At 37.8% G+C, this 26,607-nt stretch overlaps 1 protein-coding gene across 1 annotated transcript in view; it reads left to right on the top strand.

Annotated features, from left to right (window-relative positions):
* The window catches only part of SLIT3 (slit guidance ligand 3), a 760,437-nt gene that overhangs the window by 406,505 nt on the left and 327,325 nt on the right, over positions 1–26,607 (top strand). The window contains exon 5 of the mRNA XM_026660830.2: positions 6,175–6,246. Within this exon, the coding sequence (XP_026516615.1) occupies positions 6,175–6,246 (72 nt within the window). The remainder of the gene's footprint in view (positions 1–6,174; positions 6,247–26,607) is intronic.

Raw genomic sequence — 26,607 nt, forward strand, 5'->3', positions numbered from 1 at the left:
TTGCTGGATTAAGTAGACATACACTTAGAGTGTGTGCATATCTAACTATGCATTCTAGGCAGAAGAGGCAAATCAGATGCTTTATTAAATGTTACTGTATTCTGTGGGGTCCTTCACTTCAGCTTAGAAAGAGGAATCGTAAAAGAGCAGCATTAAATAAATATTTATCAATCCAATTTCTTCTCAGTCAGTTCTCTATTTAAAATGAGTCTTTTTAATGTTAGGGTCTGTACATACAAGAAAAGGTTGGCAGGTAACTCTTCGGCATGCAAAGAATTAAAATAACAAAAGGGAGAGAGAAAAACCAAGCATGTCAATGTATGTGTTTTTCATCAGCATGCATCTATTTTACAATGACATTGTAACTTAAATGCTACTTTTTAAGCAGCTAGTTAGATTTTTTTAGATCTTCAATTTAAGTTTAGAATCTTGTCGTATGAGTGTGTGAAGAGCCATTGTTTCAATTTACTGATTTATTTTATTCTTCTATTGTTGGCAAGTAAATTAAATAAAAAGAGAGAGCTGATATCTGTTGCTGTGGAAGGCACTTGAAATCTCACTTTCGATGCACCCAGGGAGTGTTAAAGCAGGAACCTAGAAAACAGCACTTTAGTCAAGGCTATAGAGCCACTTAGTGATGCTAGTGGGGTTTTTTTGTTTTTGTTTTCCCCAATCCTTTTATTAAAGCCCTTGCATTTCCTATTTCAAGTATTATGCTTGCAAATAGAGTAAATCTGTGTCCAAAGCATTTTAATAAGTTATGAGTAAAATAAAAAATAAAAACGTATTGATGCCAAGTGTTGAGTCTAGTCTAGACTTCTGGATTTGGTCAGCTAGCTGCTGTGCCTCTGAGTCACAGTGCACCTTAGCCAAGCAGCTTTATAATGTGCCTCTATTTTCCCATCTGCGAAATGAGGAGAATACCTGAGTTCCTCAAGGGTGTGTTGCTAGAATTAATGTTGGTAAAAGCTGTTAGTTACCTAACCCTAGTGTCAACCTTTGTTGCTTCCTTGGTTTCATAGTTTCTCCCCTGGCACGTGTGACTCAACATTTAGCAACACCCTTTGCTGGGAAAAGATGGTTTCGCCCATGCCCTGATTTGGCTCCAGTAACTCTTTACTCTTCAGCATTTTTCCTTCAAAGTTGCAGAGTTTGTTTCCTTGAACAGTAGCTTTCAACCTTTCCAGACTATTGTACCCCTTGCAGGAGTCTGATTTGTCTTGTGTACCCCCAAGTTTCACCTCAACTCAGTTGTTTACAAAATCAGACATAGAAATACAAAAGTGTCACAGCACACTATTACTGAAAAATTGCTTATTTTCTCATTTTTTATCATATAATTATAAAATAAATCAATTGGAATATAAATATTGTACTCCCATTTCAGTGTATAGTATATAGAGGAGTATAAACATGTCTCATGTTTGTAGTTTGTACTGACATCGCTAGTGCTTTTTACGTAGCCTTTTTTAAAACTAGGCAACTATCTAGATGAGTTGATGTGCCCCCTGGAAGACCTCTGTGTACCCCCAGGGGTACGTGGATCCTTGGTTGAGAACCACTGTTCTTGAGGATCGACAGGTGAAACTTTCACATTCAGCAGTAGATCTCCTAATAAACCAAGATCTATTAAAAACAGAGAAGGTGGAGTAAAACAAAAAGAAACAATTTGCTTAACATGTCTAAATTTATACATCTTATAATCTAACCTAGATAGTTTAGTTACAGACCAAGGTCTTGTTTACACTGTGTGGGAGTGCTTGCCAAGAGGGGGTAAATTCTTGTGCGCACCAATGTGTCATGCACTAGCTGGTTCATGTAGACCCTGCTGGTGTGCATTAAAAGTTCCCTACTGTGTGTTAATATACTGTTTGAAACAGGACTACATAAATGCACACTCAGGAATATTTAGTATGCACCAGCAGGGTCTAAATAGGCCAGTTAGTGTGTGACACGTTGGTGCACATTTAGAATTCACCGCCCAGTGGTGTGCACTCCTGCATTGTGTACAAAAGGCCAAAAACAATCTTACATGTCCCAAGAACAAGTCCGGGCTGTGTTCTTGTCCCCTCTGAATTCCTACCTCACGCAGTCCAGGACCTTCTCTCCTAAACAACCTGCCCCTGTATGGGACAGAATGCATGTCCAGTCACTTCTCCCTTGATCTAAGGGAAGCGCCTCATTCTCCTAACTAGTTTTTTCGTCTTACCTGCAGAAACACTAAGGTTTTGGTCTTGCTGCTTTCTCTCTGAGATGGCCCATTGAGGATACGCTGTTTAATAGCTGGCTTTCAGAGGCTCAATAGCACATCTTAGAGTTCACGTTTCAAAAACCATCACATTGAGTGATATTTGATGGGCCGTATGTGTTGTCTGCACGGTGTGGATTGTTTTGTTTTGTTTTGGTCTAAAGATGAAATTCATTTCACTTAACTTCCTTGGTGATAAATTATAAATTAGAGACTCTGGTTCATACCCTCTGTTACACTCTTTGAGATAGGTGGATAAAAACTACTGTGTAAGGATTCAGGACTGCATTATGATTAATAATTTATTTGTTATTTTTATTCCAAAATTCTAATCAATCTTTTATTTTGTGATAGTTCATTTTAACTATTTTTCCATAGTTTCTGCTAACAAATAGTTATTCATTTTTTTGTTTGCTAGTTTTGTTTTTTCTGTTTTGGGTTAATATTCACAAGAGAGCTTTCGATGCTTCCTTCGCTACGGAACAAAACAGCAGTGGAGACTGACAAAAGTGAAACGAAATAAACTGTGAGACCAATTGGCTAGAACTCAGCTTCTATACATTATAGACAGATTTTGTAAAGTGTTTTGGATGGATCTGGTGGTAGTTTACTTCCTTATGAAAGGTGCTTAACAATAATTTGGCATATTGCTATCAAGCAGAGATAAACACACTATTCGTAACCATCTCAAAAAGGCAAGCTTATAATTGTGAAAGGGCAGTTACATAAAATGAAGCATGCAGCACTGAACTTTTTCTCCATGCTGCATCAGTAACACCATTAAAGCTGTCAGTTTGTCAGATCACTGGAGGTATTTATGAAATCAATACACAATCCTAGAGATTTATAGAGGCAGTATTGTTAGCCAGAGGAGAGTCTCAATGGAAAATAAAATTAATACAATTTACAAGCAGATTGTCATAGAAAATGGATGAATTTCCTACAGTCTCCTGTTTTTACTTGTCTGCAGAAAATGCTTAGGCATGGGGAGAAAGCAGAAGGTAATAGCATAAATTAGCCTGGTTAGTCCCTAATATTGTTAGAAGAATTGCTTGAAATCAGGATTTTGTTTTTGAAGGTGATTGAGGCAATGTGTAATAAAATGTTGAACAAAACATTAAAGTATGAATTACGGGGTTTTTTGTTTTTTTTCTGGATGTATTTGATTTGGTCTCATAATTTCACGACTCCGAGCCCTTTTTATTTTGTTCTGCGTCCTTCTCTTGCTTTCAACCCTTATTTCTTTTTCCACGTCTTAATCACACTTTGCCACTCTTTCACCAGCAGCAATAGCTCTCCCATGTGTCTTTCACACTCCAAAGCCAATTGTTCTAGGGGAGGTGTTGTGAAATCAGTCTTCTACAAGATTTACGTTCATGTGGGTCTGAAACATCCTTTGCTTTGTTCTTCTATCTATAGTGGTTGCGGATTTGTTTGTCTGGGATGAAGGTCCATCCTCAAACAACTGATTTTTTGTCATTGGCAAGTAGCAGAAGAAAGGAGAGGGGGAGGAAGGGTTACCTCATAGATCAGTGGCAGACAAATTGGGAAGGAATTTGGATCTAGTTTGAAAAAGAGTCTCTTGTATACAACATCTTTTCGATGGTGAGAGTCTGAGTGAACAATTGTCTACTACAAGAATTTGATGTAGACTAGATGACTGGTATAAATTGAATTAGTCTGATGTCAAGGACATAGCCCCCCACCCCTTTCTCTCTCTCTCTCTCTCTCTCTGCCTGACAGCAAACAGAAGAATGCCCTCAGTGACATGGCTTGACCTGGAACATCAGCATGGGCTTTTGTGAAATGCTCTGATTCCAAGACTGACGTTCAATAAAGCCAATTTGGTAGAGACTGGATTGGGATCTCACAGCAATACACAATTTCTTTTATTAAAAGAAAAAGATATCTAGTGGCATATCTTATGTTTGTTGCCACTTACTTTTAATAATCATTTGAAAACCAGACTTCTGGTATCATGCCAGGGCAAATTCCTTTTATCATAACGAATGTTTTAACACAACATAATGATCGCACAAACTGATAGAATCTGTAGTATGCTGTCCTGGCCATGTTCCCTCCTCCCTTTGCTCCTATTTTCTTCCAATCCCTTTGCTTCTGCACTTTCTCCAACCCCTCCCTCCCATTCCTTTCCTCTCCTCACCCACCCCTCTTCTCCCCTGTTCCTATTCATCTGCTCCTAATCTCTCCCCCCCCACCCCGCCCCGCCTCGCTTTGTTTCTTTGCATTTGAATCAAGTTGCCTATTTCTCCTTGCTGATTGGGTGCCAGCATGGGGAGCATTGTGAGTACCAGAGAGACAGTCTCCTTGCTCTCAATGCCAGCGCCCATTGCCAGGAGGAGCAATCTCACAGGGAAGTCTTGCTCAGCCTTATGTTCCCGGGATGAGCCAACCTCAGTCACGGTCTGGAGATGGTGCATGCACAGTCCAGTTGCATGTAATAGCTGTGAGGGAATGGAGCATGCTCCATGCAGATCGAATCTTCAGAGAATGTAGCTGCCAGACTCTTAACAAACCTCTCCTGAGAATGTGTGAATGGTAGTTTTCAGAGGGTCATGGCTTGTTGGCCACATTTGGGTGAATTTTTCTGGACATCCAGATCTCTGACACTAGAAGACCCCTTCCATATTTCCAGCTTATTGCTGCTAAGCCTAGAGGCTCTGGACCTTCTCAACAAAACAGTTGTAAGAATTTTTAATCATGTGCAAAAAACTTATTTCCCCTTAATCTTGTTCCTGTAAATGGTTGAACAATTTTAACTAAAACATCCCTCAGAATTTCAGCCTTAGGCAGGCACCTAGCATGAATAATTTCAACACAAACTGTTTGGCAAAATAATAAGCAAATGAATATGGGTTTTTATAAGGTATGTCTACACAGTTACTGGGAGTGAGTATCACAGCCCAGGTCAACAGACTCATGCCAGCAGGGCTCAGGCTAGCTGTTAAAAGTAGCCGTGGGGATGTTTTGATATTCAGGCTTGGGCTGGACCTTTGGCTCTGAAGTTCACCCCTTTTTGGAGGCTTCAGAACCCAAGCTCCAGCCTGAACTAGAGGGTTCACATTGCTATTTTTAGTGCACGCAAGCCCCACTAGCGCAAGTCTGTCAACCCCGGCCATGAAACATGCTCACAGTAGTTGTGTAGACATACCTATATTAGAAGTTTGGCAACCTGAAGTATTGGCATTGCTACCTGTGCCGCCTCTAATGCAAATCCTAACATTCTAACTTACAAAAGTTTTGTAACATTTTAAGAGCAAAGATATTTGAGAGTGATCTGTGAAGAACACATCTTAAAGTGTTGTACAGCAGGTTAAAAATGTCATTTTTCTAATTGATACGCAGCATGTCTTCTGAGCAAAACTAGTCGAATTTTTATTTGTTTTATTTTGCATTTAATTTGAGTAAATTATTTGATTCTATGATTCTGTTCATCCAGTTAAGCTATCAATGTCAACGTAAATTGAAGATTTGATCATAGGAAAGCCCAGCATTTTAAAATGTTATTAAGAAAATGTATCAATTTTATTTGCTTTTTAAACAGGTAGATCAATACCATGTCATGGGAGAAATGGGAAAAAGCCTCACTTGCACCAAAATTAAAAGATTAGAAAGCTGAGGTGCACTTTTGTGCTACAAATATCGTGGTAGTGAGTCACATGCACTGATCGATATGACAGCCCATAAAAAACACATTTAGACATATGGTAGAAGTTCTGTTACTTGTATAGCCATTTTTAACAAATGCCACCATTTTTTTTTTTTTAAGGAAATATTGGGATTTCTTTGCCAAAGTGTAACAAGTCTGTAGTTGCCAAACTGGTTATATTCTATTATCGTAATGCAGTTTAGGGAAATGTGTTCTCTTTGTTAATATGATGTGTTTTTCCTCTTCTCTTGTTTAGAGATCTAAGTGAAAACCAAATTCAAGGAATCCCAAGGAAGGCCTTTCGAGGAATTACTGATGTGAAGAACCTGTAAGTGATGCCTTATTTGTTGTTTGTTGTGAAGTGTATTCAACACGATGGGGTATAAATTAGCTATTACCCTACCACACAAGAAAAATATATTGCTGTCATCGTGGATAGTTCTCTGAAAACATCTGCTCAATGTGCAGCAGCAGTCAAAATAGCAAACAGAATGTTATGAACTACAGTATCAGGAAAGGGATAGGTAATAAGACAGAGTATATCATAATGCCACTGTTTAAATCCATGGTATGTGCACACCTCAAATACTGCATACAATTCTGGTCACCCTGTCTAAAAAAATATTAGAATTGGAGAAGGGCAACTAAAATGATTAGATATGGAATAGCTTCAACATGAGGAGAGATTAAAAAGACTGGGATTGTTCAGTTTAGAAAAGCGACGACTAAGTGGGGATATTATAGAGGTCTATAAAATCATGAATGTTGTGGAGAAAGTGAATAAGGAAGTTTTACTCATCCCTTCACAAGAATCAGGGATCACCCAGTGAAATTAATAGTAGGTCTGAAACAAACATCTGGAAGAACTTCTTCACACACTTCACAATCAACCTGTGGAACTTTTTTCTAAGGGATTGTGAAGGTCAAAAATATAACTGGGTTAAAAGAAGAATTGGGTAAATTCATGGAGGTTAGGTCCATCAGTGGCTATTAGCCAATATGGTCAGGGATGCAACCACATGCTCTGAGTGTCCCTAAACCTCTGACTGCCAGAAGCTGGGACTGGACTACAGGGGGTGGACCACTTGATAAATTGCCCTATTGTGCTCATTCCCTCTGAAGCATCTGGCACTGGCCACTTTTGGAAGACAGGATACTGGGCTAGATGGACCATTGATTTGTCCCAGTATGGCCGTTCTTAAGTTGTTACATTCTTATATTCTCTGTGCTACTGCTATTATTTATTTGAGCGTCAGATGTGGGCTCAGGTCTATGCAGCACACATAGAAAGATGGTCCCTGCACCTAGAAAGATGTTCTTTGATTGTAACCTATATGCTCCCCTCAGTCCACAAAAACAATTCCCATCCATCAGTAGGAGTTCTGAACAAAGACAGATGTGCAGATTATATTCTTAAATTTGGAGACCCTACTATGCCAACAATGCATAATCTTACCTTGCAAAGTTTGGTTAAATTACAGACTATGTAGCAGTCAAAGGAAACAATACAGTAGATCAGTAAGAAGTTGAAAGGGAACAGCATCACGATGTTAGCTGAAGTTGGTTTTTTTGTTCTTCATTCCACAGCTTCATTCTAAGAGTGCAGGTAATTATATTAGAGAGCATAGGTCAGAGCTACCCAGATCCAGCACAAATTTCAGAGAAAAGAAAGTGAGAAAATGGTATGACTTTTGCTAGGCAGAAGAAATTAACTTGATGAACAGGTTTATTTTCTTTCTGACATTTGCATTCCTGTCCTGTGTTTCTAATAAAAGCCATTTAAGAGTAAAATCTGTTTATTTGTGGTAATACAATTACCTTAAATTAGTTTGGCCCTTGGCTTTCTGTAAACATACAACAAAGGAATACGGTTATGTAAAGATTTCCTATTGTACCTTCCCATGGCTGCACCTTATGTAGAGGCCATATGTGCTGCACTGTCTTATGATAGTATCACAAAACTCCACTCCATTGCTACTGTTAGAGGCAAGATAGGGCCATCTTGAAACAAGCCTGGTGATAGCCAGCAGGTTGTCAGTGAGGCAGAGGTTCAGTACCTGGTCTCCTTCCCCTGAGGAAGGCTGCTTTCTAGACTAAGAAAGGGAGGCAAAAGTCTCTCAAATTCATTGTAAAACTGTGTAACATACATAACATATGTCATGTTATAGGAGTATTAGCACTGTGATAGTGTAACCTTCTGGTAAGTGTGTATTATAGGTCTTCCTCTGTGCCATGAGGACATGCGTTATTACAGTCCCCAGTTACAGAGCCTTGACTCTTTAGCACAAGGTGTAGTACAGGGGTCGGTAACCTTTCAGAAGTGGTGTGCCGAGTCTTCATTTATTCACTCTAATTTAAGGTTTCGCGTGCCAATAATACATTTTAACGTTTTTAGAAGGTCTCTTTCTATAAGTCTATAATATATAACTAAACTATTGTTGTATGTAAAGTAAATAGGTTTTTAAAATGTTTAAGAAGCTTCATTTAAAATTAAATTAAAATGCAGAGCCCTCCCCCCCGGACCGGTGGCCGGGGCCCGGGCAGTGTGAGTGCCACTGAAAATCAGCTCGCATGCCGCCTTTGGCACGCGTGCCATGGGTTTCCTACCCCTGGTGTAGTAGCACATGTTTTTAGCTCTGGAGGTGACTGGTTCAGTCCCCAATGTGTTGGCCAGGAGGATGGCTGTGGCAGTAGCCACGCACAGACCCTGTCAGAGATAGTGACCCCGTTGTGCTAAGCACTGTGTGCACATATAATGTAAACCCTGAGCCTGCTCCAAAGAGATAATAGATGGATATAACAAACAGAGAGGGGGAGCATAGGTTAACACTGAGACTATTAAGCATTATGTAATAAGCAGCAATCACAGCATAGTAGATGGTTAGGTATTACCAAGTGTCTTTGTATCCGTAGATATGAAATAGAAGTGTAATTTGAATTAAAGTACATGCAATAAACCAGCTCCCCTTCTACATTAGATTGTGTGAGTGTTCAAGTGAACAGAATGATGTTAGCTTAGTGTTGCCTTGAGTACAGACATAGGTCTCCATTACCCCATTTTATGGATATTTTGTGCTTCGTTTGGGACATCTGCAATGAGAATCTTTTGATTTCTAAGGAAATTGAATTATTTTCTAATCTTAAAACACGTCTGTCCATCCACATCAGTCTAGGGAAGGGATAGTCAATAGGTGGACCACGGGCCAAATCCGTACCTCCAGATGCTTTTGAACAAACCACAAAAACTTTTTTTTACTTATTATTATCATTATTGTGGTGTGCATTTCCTCAGTAAACCATTAACATTGTTTGGCCTTTTTACTGTTGTACCTGAAAGGCTGCTTGTGGGTGTTTTCAACCTCACAAAATGTTTCAGTAACACATAGCCTAATTACATGACAGTGGTGAATATTGGGGTGTCGGGGAGTCACAGGTGGAATAACCCATTTTGTGTTATTTTGTTTATTAATTAGGCATAGTTTTTGATATCTTAATTTTGGTTCACTTATTTTTGGTTGTTTATTAAGCATGATTGTAACACAGTGTTTGAGTTGTATTAATAGTTTCCTTTGTTTGGACTAATTTAATTTTTTGAGAGAGGGAGTTACACTTTTTATTAACATTTGTTACTATAGGTTATTGTGACTCTTTGTAAGCTTTTGCCTACTTTTTACAATTGAGTTTACAATTAGGATAAATGTGTAGGCCCAGTTATCACAAATGTAAATATAAAGCTTTAATTGTATAAGCCCAAAAAAAAAAAATCCTTACCCATCCTAAACATACAGCCAAAGAAAAGACTAGTTTATTCTTAACCATTTTACAAACAGCAGAAATTTTAAGTTTTATTTTAACTAAAAATAAAGTATATTATAAATTCTTAAGTTTTATTAACTTCTAAAAACTGTTTTAACAGTTTTAACTATTAAATATAAGATATAATTGTTAGACATAACTGTGGTTTTAATCAAGTCAAATTTATAAATTCCAATTTTGAAATAAAAAAATTACAAACCTTAAAATATAATCATATATTTTTTCTTTTACTTTTTGCTATCTGCTTATACTAAAATAAAGGTATTTTTATAATTGTAATTTTATAAACAAATGTCCAATCCTAATCAAAATTAGTTAATTAAAGAAGGGATTATGTTGTAGTAATCGGGCCTACAAATTTACTCTAGTTGTAAGCACAACTGTAAAAAGTACATAAAAGTTAATAAAATGTCACAATAAAAAAAATGTTGTCTTAATTAAGATGGAATCTATGCTAACATAACCCAGTAACTGTCCAATATTAAACAGTGTTAAACCAAGTTCAGGATTTGATATATAGAGATTTCAACCTGCTTGGTACCATGGCAAACACACCATTAAACATCACTTTAACCTTTTTATTAAAGATACAGAAAAGAAGGAAGAACAGTTAAATCATTTTAAATGTAAATTAAGAAGCAAGGCTTCCATTTTAACAACATCCCTTGTTCCCTTTCCCGTTCGCTGGAGAGAGTTTTTAGAAGGAAACCCTCCTTGTTTGACACTCTCTTAGATGGTATCAAAGATACTAATAACTATGTTTTTGAGGAAAAGAGAAGAAGTTAGTAGAGATGGGCTGGAGCTGTTGCTTCTGTTAGTCTGATCCGATTTCTGAATAGAAAAACAAGCCAAGCATACGAAACAGGGAGTGAAGAGAACAAGATAGAAAATGCAGCTTCTGTCTCTGGTGTTGCCTTTTACTTGCAATCTTGTGGCTGGAAAAACACAGGCACACCACATAGTCTTATCGGCCACTCTGAGACCTGGAACTGGAAACGTACCAGTCTCAGGCTGTTTAGGGCATTTCATTTAGTTGCCTCTTTCTAGTCATAGCCTTACATCACTGTATATGCAGTCTTGGCTGGCTAAGCCAAGCTGTTATTAGACAGAAGGACAAAAAGAGAGAGGAAAGAGAAGAAATAAGATGGGGAAAGAAAAGGGCATATGCTGGAGTGGGGAGAAGAGAGAGAAATGAGAGACTGTCTGTAATCCCAGGGGTGGTAAGGTTTCAGCCAGTGAAGGTGGGGGTGATGTAATGATGAGGATGAAGGTCCAGGGTCCCAGGACATGGTCGGGTTGGCAGCTTTGATGGTGAAGCTGGCTCCAGTAGCGCACTACAGCACTTTTAGCTACATAATAGATCTTTTATTAGCTTCTCAATCTGGTATTTTTACTGTAAACCCCATGGGAACACTCTTTTTTGAAGTGCCTCTCCATAGCAAACGTCCTACTTACATCTTTCTACAAACATCTTTAATGTTACAAGACTGGAACATGGTACAAGGGGCTTTGGTTTATATATACAGGAAATTCTGCTGTTTTGAGGTAACAATACTGATGATGGAAAATATACTTAGGGAGTTGGATAAGTAGTTTATTCTCATATCTACTGTCAATTTCCCTTTATAATTAATGTATGAATCGTGTGTCTACCATGGTCCATTAGAGAAGATGGCGACTGCTTCCAGACACAGATTGCTGTCCCTACGGTTGCTGAGAGAAATATTGCTAAGGTTTATAAGCCAACTTGCCACTGGATAAAAAGTTAAAACCTCTCTCAAGTGATATCTTTAAATCAGTGGTTCTCAACTTATTTACCACTGTGAGCCTATATGTGCTTCAGTTTTCCCTATATTTTGTGTGGTTACCGGGTGTGGGGGGGAGGGGGAACGAGGACTGTTTGCTCTCAAGGTGAGGCAAAGAAACATAAGTGTGAATGACGCCTAGCAGCTTATGTCTGAATGAATCACTGAAAAGGAGTGGCCAAGGCATATCATTTGGAGAATCTGAGAAGACAATGGCAAATCCAGTCACCAGGACAGTAACACCTAGCAACCAATGACCCAGAATGAGATGGATTCCCCCACCTCTCAGCAAGGAAGCTGAGCAAAGATCCCAGCTTAAAAACAAAGGACTGGGAAGGTGTGAGGTGGGGGGAATAAGAGTTGACTGCTGGAAGGAGTCAGGGTTCTCACCTGGGAAGTGACCAAGATCAGACTGAGAGAGGCAGAGGCTGGATAATGGGATTCACTACAGCTTGGCTGGTCTCTGGGCTATCCAGAATGCTCTATGCTTGAACCTTCATTTCTTTATGCTAACCTAGGGACTTCCTATGCTGTGTTCCAGTTGACTAATAAACCCAGCTGTTTTCACAACACTGTTTGAGTGTCACTGCCAATGCTTACATTGCCGCTTGCCAATGCATTTACATAGCATGGTCTACCATTGTAAACCAATGTACATTTATTTTGCTATTAAATACATACCGCCATATCTAGAACATTATAGCATGCAAAAACATTTCTGTGAATATTGGTTCTACTTATTAAATGAGTTCTCTTGGTATATGCTCATGCCCCTTTTGTATGTACTTTCTGTTAACATTTATCAGATTAGCTTTTTCAGAAAATGAATTTCCAAGTTGCATAGTCAAGTTTTCACAAAAGCTGAATTTTTCAGTTAACATGAACAGTTGCTTGTGCACTCACACAAGCAGAGAACAGGAACAATGTTGTGTGACATTTCTTACCTATCACAGTTAAGCAACACAGTTTCTATTGACAATATTCATGATCCATTCACAGAGAGAGAGAGAGAGAGAGAAGGAAATAGTCTAATTAAAATAATGAATAAATCTGAGGAAATGACAATATGCTTGCAGATATTTCACAAGCAGAAAGAAGGTAAGTGATCATGAATTATTTGCTGAGCTCTGATTACAATGTGCAGCACATCTTAATTAATGTTGCATTAGAAACCTTAACCTTAGGTTGGGATTTTCAAGGGACCCTAAACTCTTAGGCCCTTTGAAAATCCCAATCTTCATTTCTTGACTCCCGTCTGGTTGAATTTGCCAATTTAACAGTACATTAATATTGGAGTTTGCACAAGATTATTTGGGGAAGAGAAAATGAATCAGTGGTCTGATTATCCACTAGTTTAAGAAGGTGTAAAATCTGGAATAAATATTAAAGTCAATTATTACACCAATATAAAACCACTTAATGAGAAGGAAGTTGGGTCCTGCATGTTTATACTTTTGTATTTGTGTACACAGAGGCTGACTAACAAGTGTTTTCTCTGATGTCTATGTGAGACACACAATATTTTAAATATGTTCCAATATATGAGAGTTTAAAAGGCAAATAAAGTTGTATTTTGGAATGGATTCCACATTGCTTTGATCCTGAACATTGATATTTCTTGAGCATCTTCAGAGGTGCCTAACCGTTCAGAGATAAAGTATAACCATTTATTTGAGAATTTTTTTCTGGAGACAAGTCTCATGTATCCTTTGAGGGATGAATGGATCATATTATTTATAACTAAAAATCTTTTAAAAGTTTTCTTCATATCTCTAAATTCACAATTACTTTCTAAGTATTCCAGTGGATTAAATCTTTCTAACTCCTGTAATTGCTATTCATTGTGATATTGGCCATAATGTATTCAGGAGGTATCCCTGTGGCTGTCACATTCACTTTCAGAGAAATTCCATGGTAATGCAGCATTATTGTACTATTAAAATAATGTGTTATCAACTTAACTCTTGTTAATTTAATGAATATGTTGTTTAACTTTCACCATCTGATCCACCCCTAATTATTAATGCAAAAACCAAATATTTCACAATTACATCATTAAAAAGATGTGATTGATTGAAATGCACGTGCATATTCCCTGAACAATGCATTGTGCATTTAATATGATTTTTCTCATAATGCACAAAGCAGTCAAGGAGAGAGGTTAAGTCTTGGTACTAGGCATTTCTTGATACAGAATTTTGTTGAATTAAAGTGTTATAAAGAGGGATTGCACTGAGAATTTAGTGTGTTGTGTTTGCCACCAGGGAATCAGGGTGGGATTGTCAGGATAAACCTTTTCCATCTTTACTATGACACTATACTGTGTACACTTGCAAGCTTGAGAAACAACAATAGCATCCCCGATACCATCACGGCAAACCTGGTGGCTGAACTTTGTGACTTTGTCCTCACCCACAACGATTTCAGATTTGGGGACAATTTATACCTTCAAGTCAGCGGGACTGCTATGGGTACCCGCATATCCCCTCAGTATGCCAACATTTTTGTGGCTGACTTAGAACAACGCTTCCTCAGCTCTCGTCTCCTTTCGCCCATACTCTACTTGAGCTACATTGATGACATCTTCATCATCTGGACCCATGGGAAGGAGGCCCTTGAGGAATTCCACCAAGATTTCAACGATTTCCACCCTACCATCAACCTCAGCGTGGACCAGTCCACACAAGAGGTCCACTTCCTAGACACTACAGTGCTAATAAGCGATGGTCACATAAACACTACCCTATACCGGAAACCTACTGACCGCTATACTTACCTACATGCCTCCAGCTTTCATCCAGACCACATCACACAATCTATTGTCTACAGTCAAGCTCTAAGATACAACCGCATTTGCTCTGATCCCTCAGACAGAGACAAACACCTACAGAATCTCTATCAAGCATTCTTAAAACTGCAGTACCCACCTGGTGAAGTGAAGAAACAGATTGACAGAGCCAGAAGGGTACCGAGAAGTCACCTACTACAAAACAGGCCCAACAAAGAAAGTAACAGAACGCCACTAGCCGTCACCTACAGCCCCCAACTAAAACTTCTCCAGCGCATCATCAAGGATCTACAACCTATCCTGAAGGATGATCCCTCACTCTCACAGACCTTGGGAGACAGGCCAGTCCTCGCTTACAGACAGCCCCTCAACCTGAAGCAAATACTCACAGGCAACTACACACCATACAACAAAAATACCAACCCAGGAACCAAACCCTGCTACAAACCCCGGTGCCAACTCTGTTCACATATCTATTCAGAGAATACCATCATAGGGCCTAATCACATCAGCCACACTATCAGAGGCTCGTTCACCTGCATATCTACCAATGTGATATATGCCATCATATGCCAGCAATGCCCCTCTGCCATGTACATTGGCCAAACCGGACAGTCTCTACGCAAAAGAATAAATGGACACAAATCTGACATCAGGAATCATAACATTCAAAAACCAATCTCTCTTGTCACTCAATAATACACCTCAAAGTAGCAATTCTGTGAAGCTGCAGAACTGGAATTAATTTGCAAACTAGATACCATCAGATTAGGCCTGAATAAAGACTGGGAGTGGTTGGGTCATTACAAAACCTAAACTTAATTTCCCCAATACTAATTTCTCCCTACTGTTACTCACACCTTGTCAACTGTCTGTAATGGGTCACTCTCTTACCACTTCAAAAGTTATTTCTCCTCCCTTGGTATCCTGCTGTTAATTGATTTATCTTGTTAGACTGACTTAACACTTGGTAAAGCAACCCACATCCTTTCATGTATTTATACCTGCTCCTGTATCTTTTATTCATACATCTGATGAAGTGGGTTCTAGCCCACAAAAGCTTATGCCCAAATAAATTTGTTAGTCTCTAAGGTGCCACAAGGACTCCTCGTTGTTGTTGTTTTTTTGCTGATACATACTAACAGAGCTACCACTGAAACTTAAACTCTGGCTTCCTATTCCACGTAGAGGACAACTGGCAGTGCCACAAACACATATTTATCACCTTCCCATACCCTTAAACACCTCTCCTACCCAATTACCTGCTCAGAAAATAGCACCTGAGATATTAGTGCATTATTGTTTCCTGAGTGTTTTTTATCCCTGAGATTCTGAATTTAAAATACTGTATATAAACCAGGGTGGATTTGATTTAAATCACTAGTCAGAAAGACTCAATTTAATCATGGATTTCTACATAAAAGTGCATTCTTGTTGGTTATTATAACCTTAGTACATATTCCTCACAACTCAGAGATAGATATAGGTTTCATTTTTAGAAGGTACACTTTTTTAAAGTGATTTATTTTGAAAACTTTTCAGATTAGTTTTACAGCTATATCAGAAAACGAATGATTGTTTGGTTATTTCATTTACCAAAGGTAATTGAAGCAGATATTTATGAAGTCATTGAGAGGTGAACTATCTCCAATTCAACAGGTTAATCATTAATATTTGGAGGATTTTCTTGCCATGCTGTATTAGGAGGAGAACATCGCCAGATAGATATTGAAATTGTTTTATTTAACTAAAACAACAAAGTTATGTATTCTGGATTCTTTCTTCAACAGCAAACATATAATATTTTCACAAAACAGCTATTGGAACTCATTTACAAAAATTACATGAATATATTGTCTCATACTATAGAATTAGAATTTATAATCCTTATTCCACGATGAGATATCTTGAGCGCGGGCCAAAGGACGTACTGGCTGCTGCTTCCCGCAGCCCCCATTGGCCTGGAGCGGCGAACTGCAGCCACTAGGAGCTGCGATCGGCCGAACCTGCGGACGCGGCAGGTAAACAAACCTGCCCAGCCCGCCGGGGCTTTCCCTGAACAAGCGGCGGCCCTAGTTTGAGAACCACTGGTCTAGATGAAACTGCTATAAAGTGGGTACACAACTGATTAAAAGACCATATTCAAAGAGTAGTTATCAATGGTCTGCTGTCACACCCTCCCAGTTTATCTAGTGGGGTTGCACAGGGGTCAGTCCTGGGTCTGGTACTATTCAATGTTTTTATTAATGACTTGGATAATGGAATGTAGAATATGCTTATTAAATTTGTGGATGATGTTAAGCTGGGAGGGGTTGTGAGCACTTTGGAGGACAGGATTAGAATTCGAAACAATCCTGACAAATTAGAGAATTGGTCTTAAATCATCAATAAGAAAATCAATAAAATACTTCACTTAGGAAGGAAAAATCAAACGTCAGTTATTCCCCCTTCTGTGCTAGTACTGCTCAAAAGGACCTGGGGGGTTATAGCAGATCACAAATTGAATATGAGTCAACAATGTGATGCAATTGCAAACAAGGCTAATATTCTGTGGTGTATTAACAGGAGTGTTGCATATAAGAGATGGGAGGTAATTCTCCTGCTCTATTTGGCTCTGGAGAGGCCTGAGCTGAAGTACTGTGTCCAATTCTGGGTACCACACTTCAGGACATGTGGACAAATTGGAGAGAGTCCAGAGACAAGCAACAAAATTGAGGACAGGTTTAGAAACCCTGACATATGAGGAAAGGTTAAAAGACAGGGCATGTTTAGTCTTGAGGAAAAAAGACTGAGGGGAGTGGGGGAACTGATAAGATTTCAGATATGTTAAGGGCTATTATGAAGAAGATGGGGATCAACTGTTTTCCATGCCCACTGAAGGTAAAACCAGAAGTAATGGGTTTAATCTGCAGCAAGGGAAATTTAGACTAGATATTAGGAAAAATTGTCTAACTATAAGGGTAGTTAAGCTCTGGAACAGGCTTCCAAGTGAGATTGTGGAATCCCCATCATGGGAGGTTTTTAAAAACGGGTTGGACAAACACCTATCAGCTATTTTTGTGCATGACAGTACCCCCCAGGGAGCTGAAGAGGTTGGTTTTAAAATGCAAAGACTGCACCTGGCCATATTTTAAAGGGAATTTTTTTTTTAAAGAAACGTTTTTTTTAGAGCAGCAGGAAGAGCTATAAGAATTGTGAACTACTTGGGGAGTATTAAGGATATAGGGGATATATATGAGACATGGCAGAATTCCAAGTAGCCTTACATGAAGATTGGGGACTATGACACCATCCTTTTTTATTCATGCCTCCTTTTATTGCTTGCTTAGCCTATTGGTGCTTTCCTTTATTACACACATTCTGCTTTTTTCAGAGTGATAGCCGTGTTAGTCTGTATCAGCAAAAACAACAAGGAGTCCTTGTGGCACCTTAGAGATTAATAAATCTGTAAATAATAAATTTATAAATTAACAAATAATAATAAATAATATTATTAAATAAATTAACAAATTAATACATTTGTTAGTCTCTAAGGTGCCGCAAAGACTGCTTGTTGTTTTTGTTTATTCTGCTTTTTGTGATCTTGTCTTCCATGTTCCTTCTCCTAAATAGACCGTCAGTTGACTAGCACTTCTGAAAAATATTAAATCTTTCAAGAACATCCATCCCTGATATGAACCTTTCCCTGTGATTATCTGTGAGTAACTGAATGATATCACTGAAATTTACATAAGCATATCCATATTAATTAATGTGGTTCCTAATATCCATTTGCATTAGAGGAAGTATTTGTATTCTGTGGCCGTCCATAGCGGTGGGCTTGACCAGCCATGAGGGATTTTTCAACAATAAATCATTAGAAACCAAACCTGTGACCCTTGGAAAATGAATTTCCCTACTGCAGAGCTGGTCTTAGTTCCCCTCTGCTGCATAAAATGTCAACTAGATAAAGCTACAATATCTCCTTTGTCTATTTAAAGGTATTCAATCTGCAAAATACAAATAACTAAAATAACAGTATATGTTAGTTCAGCCTATATCTCAGCCTTAAAAAATGGCCTTTTCATGTTTTTAAAAATCTTTAATATTTAGATTCACTGGAGAATTACAGATATTTAATTATTGTTCGATTTTTATGAAATTTAAGCCCTATCCCACTGCAACAAGGCTAATTTATAATTTGATTTAATTTTAATGGTTTTTATTTTATACCTCTAATGTATACAGTGTTTCAATAGTCATATTTTTGGCTTCCCATTAATTTTCATTTTTTCCTGATTGTTTAACTAGGGACAAATATTGGTGATGTTTTTTAAAGGTTCTCAAACTTCTTTAAATGGACTCTAATGTCCTTGATTCACAAGGTGAAATCGTATGGATAGGGTGGGAAGGCCTTGTGCCAAGAAAGTAATATCATGTGGCCCAGGTTGTCTTTTCCTTCTACCTTAAATCTTATCCTGCCGTGATCTACTCTCTTCATTTTGCACAGTTTACTCTTGTCATGCCTGTTTAAGAGGGCACAAGAATGGCTTTTTCTGTAGGTATCATTAATGCAGCCTACTGAGTTTCCCAGCAATGGGTGTGTTGAAGAATGGCATGGACAGTACCCTTCACAAGCAGTGCCTCTACAGCATTGTGATATGACCAGTTTGCATCAGGGCATTGTAAAAGGTTAAATCCCAAATTTAAATCTTATTTTTTATTTTATATTGGATTTTATCCAGTTTATTAAACTGGAATTAACAATTAAAAACTAGATATGAGAATCCTTTTATTTAAACCTTTATGTATTGAACTTTCCTAAATGTCACTTTGGTATGAATTTTAAATGAGGCCACATGCTGCACATCCCCAATTTGACATTGAGAGCCACTTGAAATGTGGGGTACTTTGCAGCTAAAAATGCCGAGAGTTGCTGATTGGTAGGAAATATATGTGCTGTAGGATTATGCCATCAGTATTTGCAGGTTATTTATGCATGCCCTCCAATTTGAACTCCTGAGTAACTCGTGCATTATGCATGAGAGGAGCAGGTTTGGGGTAGCGTTCAGGTGTTGCATAGGGTTCCCAACTTTGGTTGGACATATTCCTGGCAGTTTCATCAAATGACATAATCTTTAATTAAAGATTGATCTTTAATACCTGGAGACTCCAGGACAATCCTGGAAGGTTGGCAACCCTAGTTGTTAGTAGTGATAACTCACCCAAATAAAAGTAGTCAACACATCTGTTTACACCTGCTCATCTCTTGTCTGCTAAGCTTGAATCTGGTGTATGGGCGAGTGTCAAAGAAATGTTAAAGTCAATGGAGCTATTAATTTTGGCAAGGATCACTCATCTGTTCAGTGTTTCCTTTGTTTAAATAAAATATAGATATGGTATAAAATACTATCTTGAATGTTAGGATTGGCTAAACACAGCATCAGTGAGGTTTGAGGGAAGTGTAGTGAATGGCAAATTTGGTCATCTCTTTGCAGTTTTAATAGACTTTAAAAAGTCTCTTTGACGGAGAGTAACTTCAGAAGTACAATTAATTTAAAATGGGATACACTGCAACCATAGTTCCCTTTTAATATGAAACTTGATTAAAATGGAAGACAGTCACTTGAAAAATCTTATGTAAAATCAAATTCCCTGTATTTTGTATTCTTAAACTTGATCAGAAGTCGACATTTACAGGTTATCCTTGGATAATTTATGCCATCTTTGTGCCATACATTAATTTTGAATACATTTGTTGAAAATTTCCTGTAGCATTCATTTGTGGTTGTCAAAGGGGCTTTTATCCTGGGGAAAAAATGGTGCTGGTTTTAATTACAATTCTAAATAGCTGCATAACCACCCTGAACTCTGAATTTACATCATTTTTATGATAGCCACACCGTCCCTGGTTTATTGATTTTGTCATTTGCTTCATTACGTTTAATGCAAACCTTTTGCACAGAATTATTCTGGTGCTGTGCTGGGCATAGCAGGGTCAGTGCATACTCTCTTAGCCAAAACAGAATAGCAATATAATTTCAGCACAGTCCCCACGAATAATGGGGTTATAAATATTGCCCACCAGCGCTGTCAGAATAAGTACTCTTGTATTTGACCCATCCACTTGAACCAAGTTAAGTGATAGGGCTGTTTGTTTGTTTTTCTCTGCTTCACCCCGGTCTTATAATGCAGTGATTAGTCCAAAAAAAAAAAAAAGGCCAAACCCATGTCTGGCTCTGGTAAGAAAACCAAGACCTCGTCTACACTACAGGGGAAATTCAATCTAAACTACGCAAGTTGAGTTACGTGAATAGCGTAACTCAAATCGACGTAGCTTAGATCTACTTACCGCGGGGTCCGTACTACGCAGTGTCGATGGGAGAAGCTCTCCCGTCGACTCCCCTTACTCTTCTTGATCCAGTGGAGTACAGGAGTCGACGGGAGAGTGATCTGCGGTTGATTTAGCAGGTCTTCACTAGACCCACTAAATCGACCACCGATGCATCAATCGCCACTCGTAGAGCCCCTGGTAAGTATAGAATTTTAATCTTTTTTTTTTTTTTAATCTCAGAGAGTTGCAGTTTATTGGTTAGAGGATAGGATGAACTCCTTAGTTTTAATACCGGCTCTGATTCTGACTTGCTCTGTGATTTCCTTCACTGCCCCAGTTTTCCTATCTCTATATGGATATCATGCCTGTATCACAAGGGAACTATAAAGAAGTACTTAGGTATTGCTTAATCAAAGTTTTGAAGAGGGAATGTAATATCTAGACACTGATACTGTGGTCTCTGAGCAGCCAAGTTGTTCCACTGTTTCAATGGTATTAACTTTTGAAATTGAATTTTTCAAATAGTCAGCATCGTTCATGCATTTATACCACTTTTTAAGACACAGACCACTTTCTGGGCACTAAAATAATATATTGGAAGACGGCCTTTTTCAGGACAATATGAAAATTTAATAATCATTTATCTGAAAATCTGAAAGTGCTTTAAAAACATTAATGGATTTAACCTGACAATTTCAAAACAGTGAGCAGTAATATTCAAACTTCAAGATGGTAAATGCCTTGCTCAATAACAGAACGAGATCCTATATCAGAGCTGGGAATAGAAAGACTCTCTCTCTCTCTTCTGACTCCCATTCCTATGCTTTATCCATAAAACCATAGATTGGTGCCCAAAAGGCAAAGGTTATGCCATGACTTCTAGGCTTCTTGGAAACCTAAACATAGTTCCAGCACTGTCTGTGAGGAGAGAACCACATATAAAGTGGGTATAGTTTCTTACCCATATTTGTACACAGAAATGAAAATTTAAGTTCTTGATTTCACATCTATCAACCTACTGTTGCATGGATTTGCCATCCTGTAAGCAAAGAATTCTGTGGGATATGGGGTGGCCATAGGAAAATTGAGCCATTTTCATATGTCTTCAAGACAAGATTGCTATTCCTTGGAATGAAACTATTTTCATAAGAAAAGAAAGTATGAAACTTAAATGCCTTAATCATTCTTGTTAACTTTTCATCATTTATGGCTCTTATATGTACATTGTACTTTATTAATACAACAGGGGACACTGTCCATTTGCTTTTAAAAGCTATAGTACAGCAATGTGGGAGGAGCAGTAACAGATTGCTTCTGATATCAAAGCAAACTCAGGTCCCACAGGCCATGCAGGGACATTAAAGATCTCAGGAAGTTCTTATAAGAGTGGGTATTGTGCTTGTGTCAGGAATGGTCTGTCTCTAGTTAAATTAAAATGGAGCGACAAAATCTAAGGCAACCACAGCACAAATCCTCTGGCACTTAGATATCAGAGATGTGGTTAATATAAATACTGGGGGGTAGGTTAGATAAATGGAAATCTGGGAGCAAGTTGCTGTGAAATAGCTGGGACACAGAGGATAAAAACTCTTCAGTGTTAGACTAGAATATGGCGCAAAAATGTGATATAGCAGCATTCAGAGGGGACACTAGAATGTGCCCTCCTGAGAGCAATAGAAAGAAATTAATTTTACACAGTTTATATCCACAACAAAATGTTCCTCACTTTTTCCCTAGTAAGAGCCTGTGGGACCAAATTTTGCTTTTTTCTCTGCCCCCTTCTAGTCCCATTAACATCAATAGGGATGCACGTGTTAACAGATGGTAGAATTTGGTCCCTCTGTGAATGTGATCCTTGACCCAGTATTTTGTGATATCTTTTTTTAATCGGAGAGAGTGTCATTTAAATTTGTTTTCCAAGCCACAAACAGTAGTACAATAATTCAATGATAATTTTGAGTTCAAGGTTTGCAGAGTGTGATACTCATTAACTAGAATCTTTTAAAAAAAAAATTAGTATCCTAGTGGACAAAGTGAAGTGTTTTTTGTTTTTTACATTTTCATTTTTATTTTTTTAGAACACTAATCTTCTTAAAATGACTTAGGTAACTTACCTGTGAAATTTTTGCTCTAAATAGCCAGCCAGTCAAAGCTGAGAATATTAAAAGGTCAAAATGTAATAATACTGTATTGTATTTAATAAACACGTTTTATCACAATACTTACGTTTAATTCCCATTTAAGTAGATGGTGAGAATAATGGACAATGCACAAGATGAGGCTAAGACATGGCACATAAAAACATTCCAATACAAATGTGAAGTTTTTATAAGCCATCTCCGTCATAATCCCAGATGTCTGAGAAATGCTTTTAAAACCTTCCTTACAGTTGGGATGACGGTTGCAGGGAGGCCAAGTGATTTGCCCAAGATGATACAATGAGCCAAAGTGGTTTAAGGTTTCAGCGTGGTAGCCGTGTTAGTCTGTATCAGCAAAAACAACGAGGAGTCCTTGTGGCACCTTAGAGACTAACAAATTTATTTGGGCATAAGCTTTAGTGAGCTAGAACCCGAGACCTCACACTTGGTAAGGCAACTCCCATCTTTTCATGTATTTATACTTGCTCCTGTATTTTCCACTCCATGCATCCAATGAAGTGAGTTCTAGCCCACGAAAGCTTATGCCCAATAAATTTGTTAGTCTCTAAGGTGCCACAGGACTCCTCGTTGTTTTTTTAAAGTGGTTTAAAATATAGTTGAACAGACTGCTTTCCAAGCCTTTTCCTTGCTACCACTAACTCACATTGCTTTTTTAAGGGTGTTGCTTATATGTTTTCTCTTGAGTAACCATAGAGCTTAATTAGGTGTTAACCTTCAGGCACTGAAGGGGTTAAGCAGCAAGGTCCTGTTGTCAATAATTTAGGCAAGCAGACATTCTGTATTAGATTGGCGAAGATGATAAGGACTGGAGAAATGTACTATCAAGCCAAGATTGTACAGGTATCTTCTTTACATACGTACGAAAGTGTTGTTGTTTTTTTAGTAGCAAGACTAAGATAAAAAAAAATTAAAAAAACAATTTTGGGACAGTTCTTGTCTCTGTATATTTTATGAAAGTGCTTTCCCCTTTCATTATGATTCAGACATTTTGAAGTTGGGTTATAATAGTCAGCTAAGATTACTGACAGGGCCGTTCTGACCCAAACTGCTACCTGAACCTGTTAGGGAATAGCAGCTAATACTGTACACTCAAACATGTGTTTGTGTTGGACTTCCTATAGATTACTTGGTTGGTGAGGGAAAAGCAGTTGTCTCTTTAATGGATATATTGATGAAGAAAATCTTTATAAAGGAATTTGGAAGCAAGAAAGAATGGTTGAAAGTCTTACTTTGCAGATTGAGTTTGACTGTGTGTGCTACATTTCAACTTCTTAGCCGATAACTCCAGTTTCATGAAGCTCTTTGAATAATTAGTTAATGGTTAATAATTAATATGGATGATCAGGTTAGATATATGGCTGTTTACATTTGCCAAATAAAGTTGCCTAAGAGGGCCTGAGGGTTTTACTTTTTAAAATTACTTCATTAACAAAATAAAACAGCCACAAATTCCACAGAAAAAATATTAATTCCTATTATAGAAAGAAATATCTGAACGTAAACCTATATCTTCAATATTTCCTGTTTAAAAAAATATTTAAGTTAAAAATAATTTAGCCACATGTCTCACAAAAATAGACCACATCTGTCTAAATCTTTATTTGTCACTCAGGAGTAAGATTATTTTATATTTGGAGAGAGTGGGTTTGTTTGCTTTTTTAAAAAACATTTTATCACCTTCTGTAAGGGATAATTCTTTCACCATCCCCCTAATTAGAAATGCTTCCCCTAGAGATAAACTGAGACTTTCTAACTGTCATATTAGAAGTGTGTCCCTCTGCAAAACAGAGGAATAAACCCACCTGGAACTGACGCATGGTTTGTTTTTGGTAACATATGCAGTCTTTGAGATTATGGTTGCCCCTTTGTATCTAGATTTCTAAACTATGATGTTTCAGATCCAGAGCTGAGATATTCTTTGTGTATCAGCTAATCTCTCAAAGGTAATAGAGCTCCAGAAGGAAAGCTGAATGAAGTGTATTAGTGTCTGTTTGACTGCTTTAAATCCTACACAAGAACTAGGCTTACATGATGATATCGGGTACCAATACTGCTTCCTGATAGTATTACTAATTAGAGATATGTTGATTCAATAAAAACCTTAATACTGTAATATCATGTGTACAATTTTCTCCTTTTATCTTTATAACTGTACTGTGCAGTGATGCTTACATTATCAATAAAGATCCATTGTATCATCATTCTTAGGTTTTCTGCTTCTCCATTGTAAAATCTCTAGTTTCCTTCACTCTGGGCTAACAGTTGACATTAGAAAAAAAAATTAATTAAAAAAATAATGTAGATATTCTGGAGATGGAATTCCTGAGGTCTTAGAAAACCTCATCCGGCTATCAGCTGGGTATCTGCAAGTTGGACCGATAAATACATGAAAGATTGTGAGAGACTCAAAAACTTTGGTGAAGCAGGTCAGATAAGTATCTACGATAGACATATGCCATTTGATATTTTGAATTAAGTGAAATGGTCACACAATTTAATTTAGGGGGAAAGAAAGAATATGTGCAAGATTCATCACAAATGTTGTGTGCACTTTTACCACACGGACATCCTTGTGGTAGAGAGATTCAGTAGAGTGCTGCTCACAAGGTCAGTGAGCTGCTAACAAAAATTCAGTACCTGTACTGTGATCTTGACCTATCAGAGAGAGACAGATTAATATCAAGTAAAAATATTGGTTACAAAATGCTTGTAAAACTAAATCTATGTGGTAGCTTATTTAGTAACTATTACACAAATGAAATGAATGTTCGCTGAATCCCTAAAGGAGCATTTAGTCTTTGATATTAATCTTTGTACAATTTAATTTAATTTTCAATGTACATTTCTAAAGCACCCATTGAGTTTCGGTTGTATACAACACATATAAAGCTAGTTTAAAAAAAAAAAAGTAAATCAAGAGAAAACCCAGAAAGGGGAAAAAAGGCAATTAGATAATTGTTGGTTTGGTAAATATGAACTTTTTTTGTAATAAGTCAGAAGTAATTCTGTTGTTGGTGGTCATCTTTGGGTCCCACTGAATTTAACTAATTTGATGACCTTTCAGGGTCCCTTCCAGTTCTGAGATAGGTATATCTCCATATATTTTATTTTATTTATATTTTAATATTCATTTTTCATCCTAAAAAAGAAAGCAAATAGACAATAAAATGCAATTTGGTTTTATCTAGCACCTCTTTTTCACTAAATATCCCGCACCTTTTTACAACTTGGTTTGCTAGATACAGGTATAGGTATTGCAATAACACCTTAGGTAAATCATGCAGGTATTACACACTCAATAGTACTATACATACAGCAGTGAACAACAGAATGCTTGCTCTTTTAGAAAAGTGCAATGAGATCTTCAGCTGGGTAGCCAGTTGTCTTCAGTTGTAGTGGAATGTCTTCAATTTCACATCTTATCAGAATGGCGGGGCTTCTAACAGTATTGTATAAATCAAGTCATTTGCCATGATTGCTAGACATTGGGCATTTCTAAACAACATTGTTCTAAACAACATAAGTTCATGAGGCAAACAAGAGTGTTGGACTGGCCGTGTGTGGAGAAGACAAAAATAACAGGGTGTGTGCAATTTTTAGCCAATCACACATCACTGCCTACCTAGCCATTACCAATGATCCATCTAGCCCAGTATCCTGTCTTCCAACAGTGTCCAATTCCAGTGCTTCTGAGGAAATGAACAAACAGGAATTCCCTGTTGTCCACTCCCAGCTTCTGGCAAACAGAGGCTATGACCATCCTGGCTAATAGCTCTTGATAGACCTATCCTCCATGAACTTATCTAAT

Source organism: Terrapene carolina, unplaced genomic scaffold, assembly GCF_002925995.2.
Source record: "Terrapene carolina triunguis isolate 2854851 unplaced genomic scaffold, T_m_triunguis-2.0 Scaffold838, whole genome shotgun sequence".
Classification (NCBI taxonomy): Eukaryota; Metazoa; Chordata; order Testudines; family Emydidae; genus Terrapene; species Terrapene triunguis.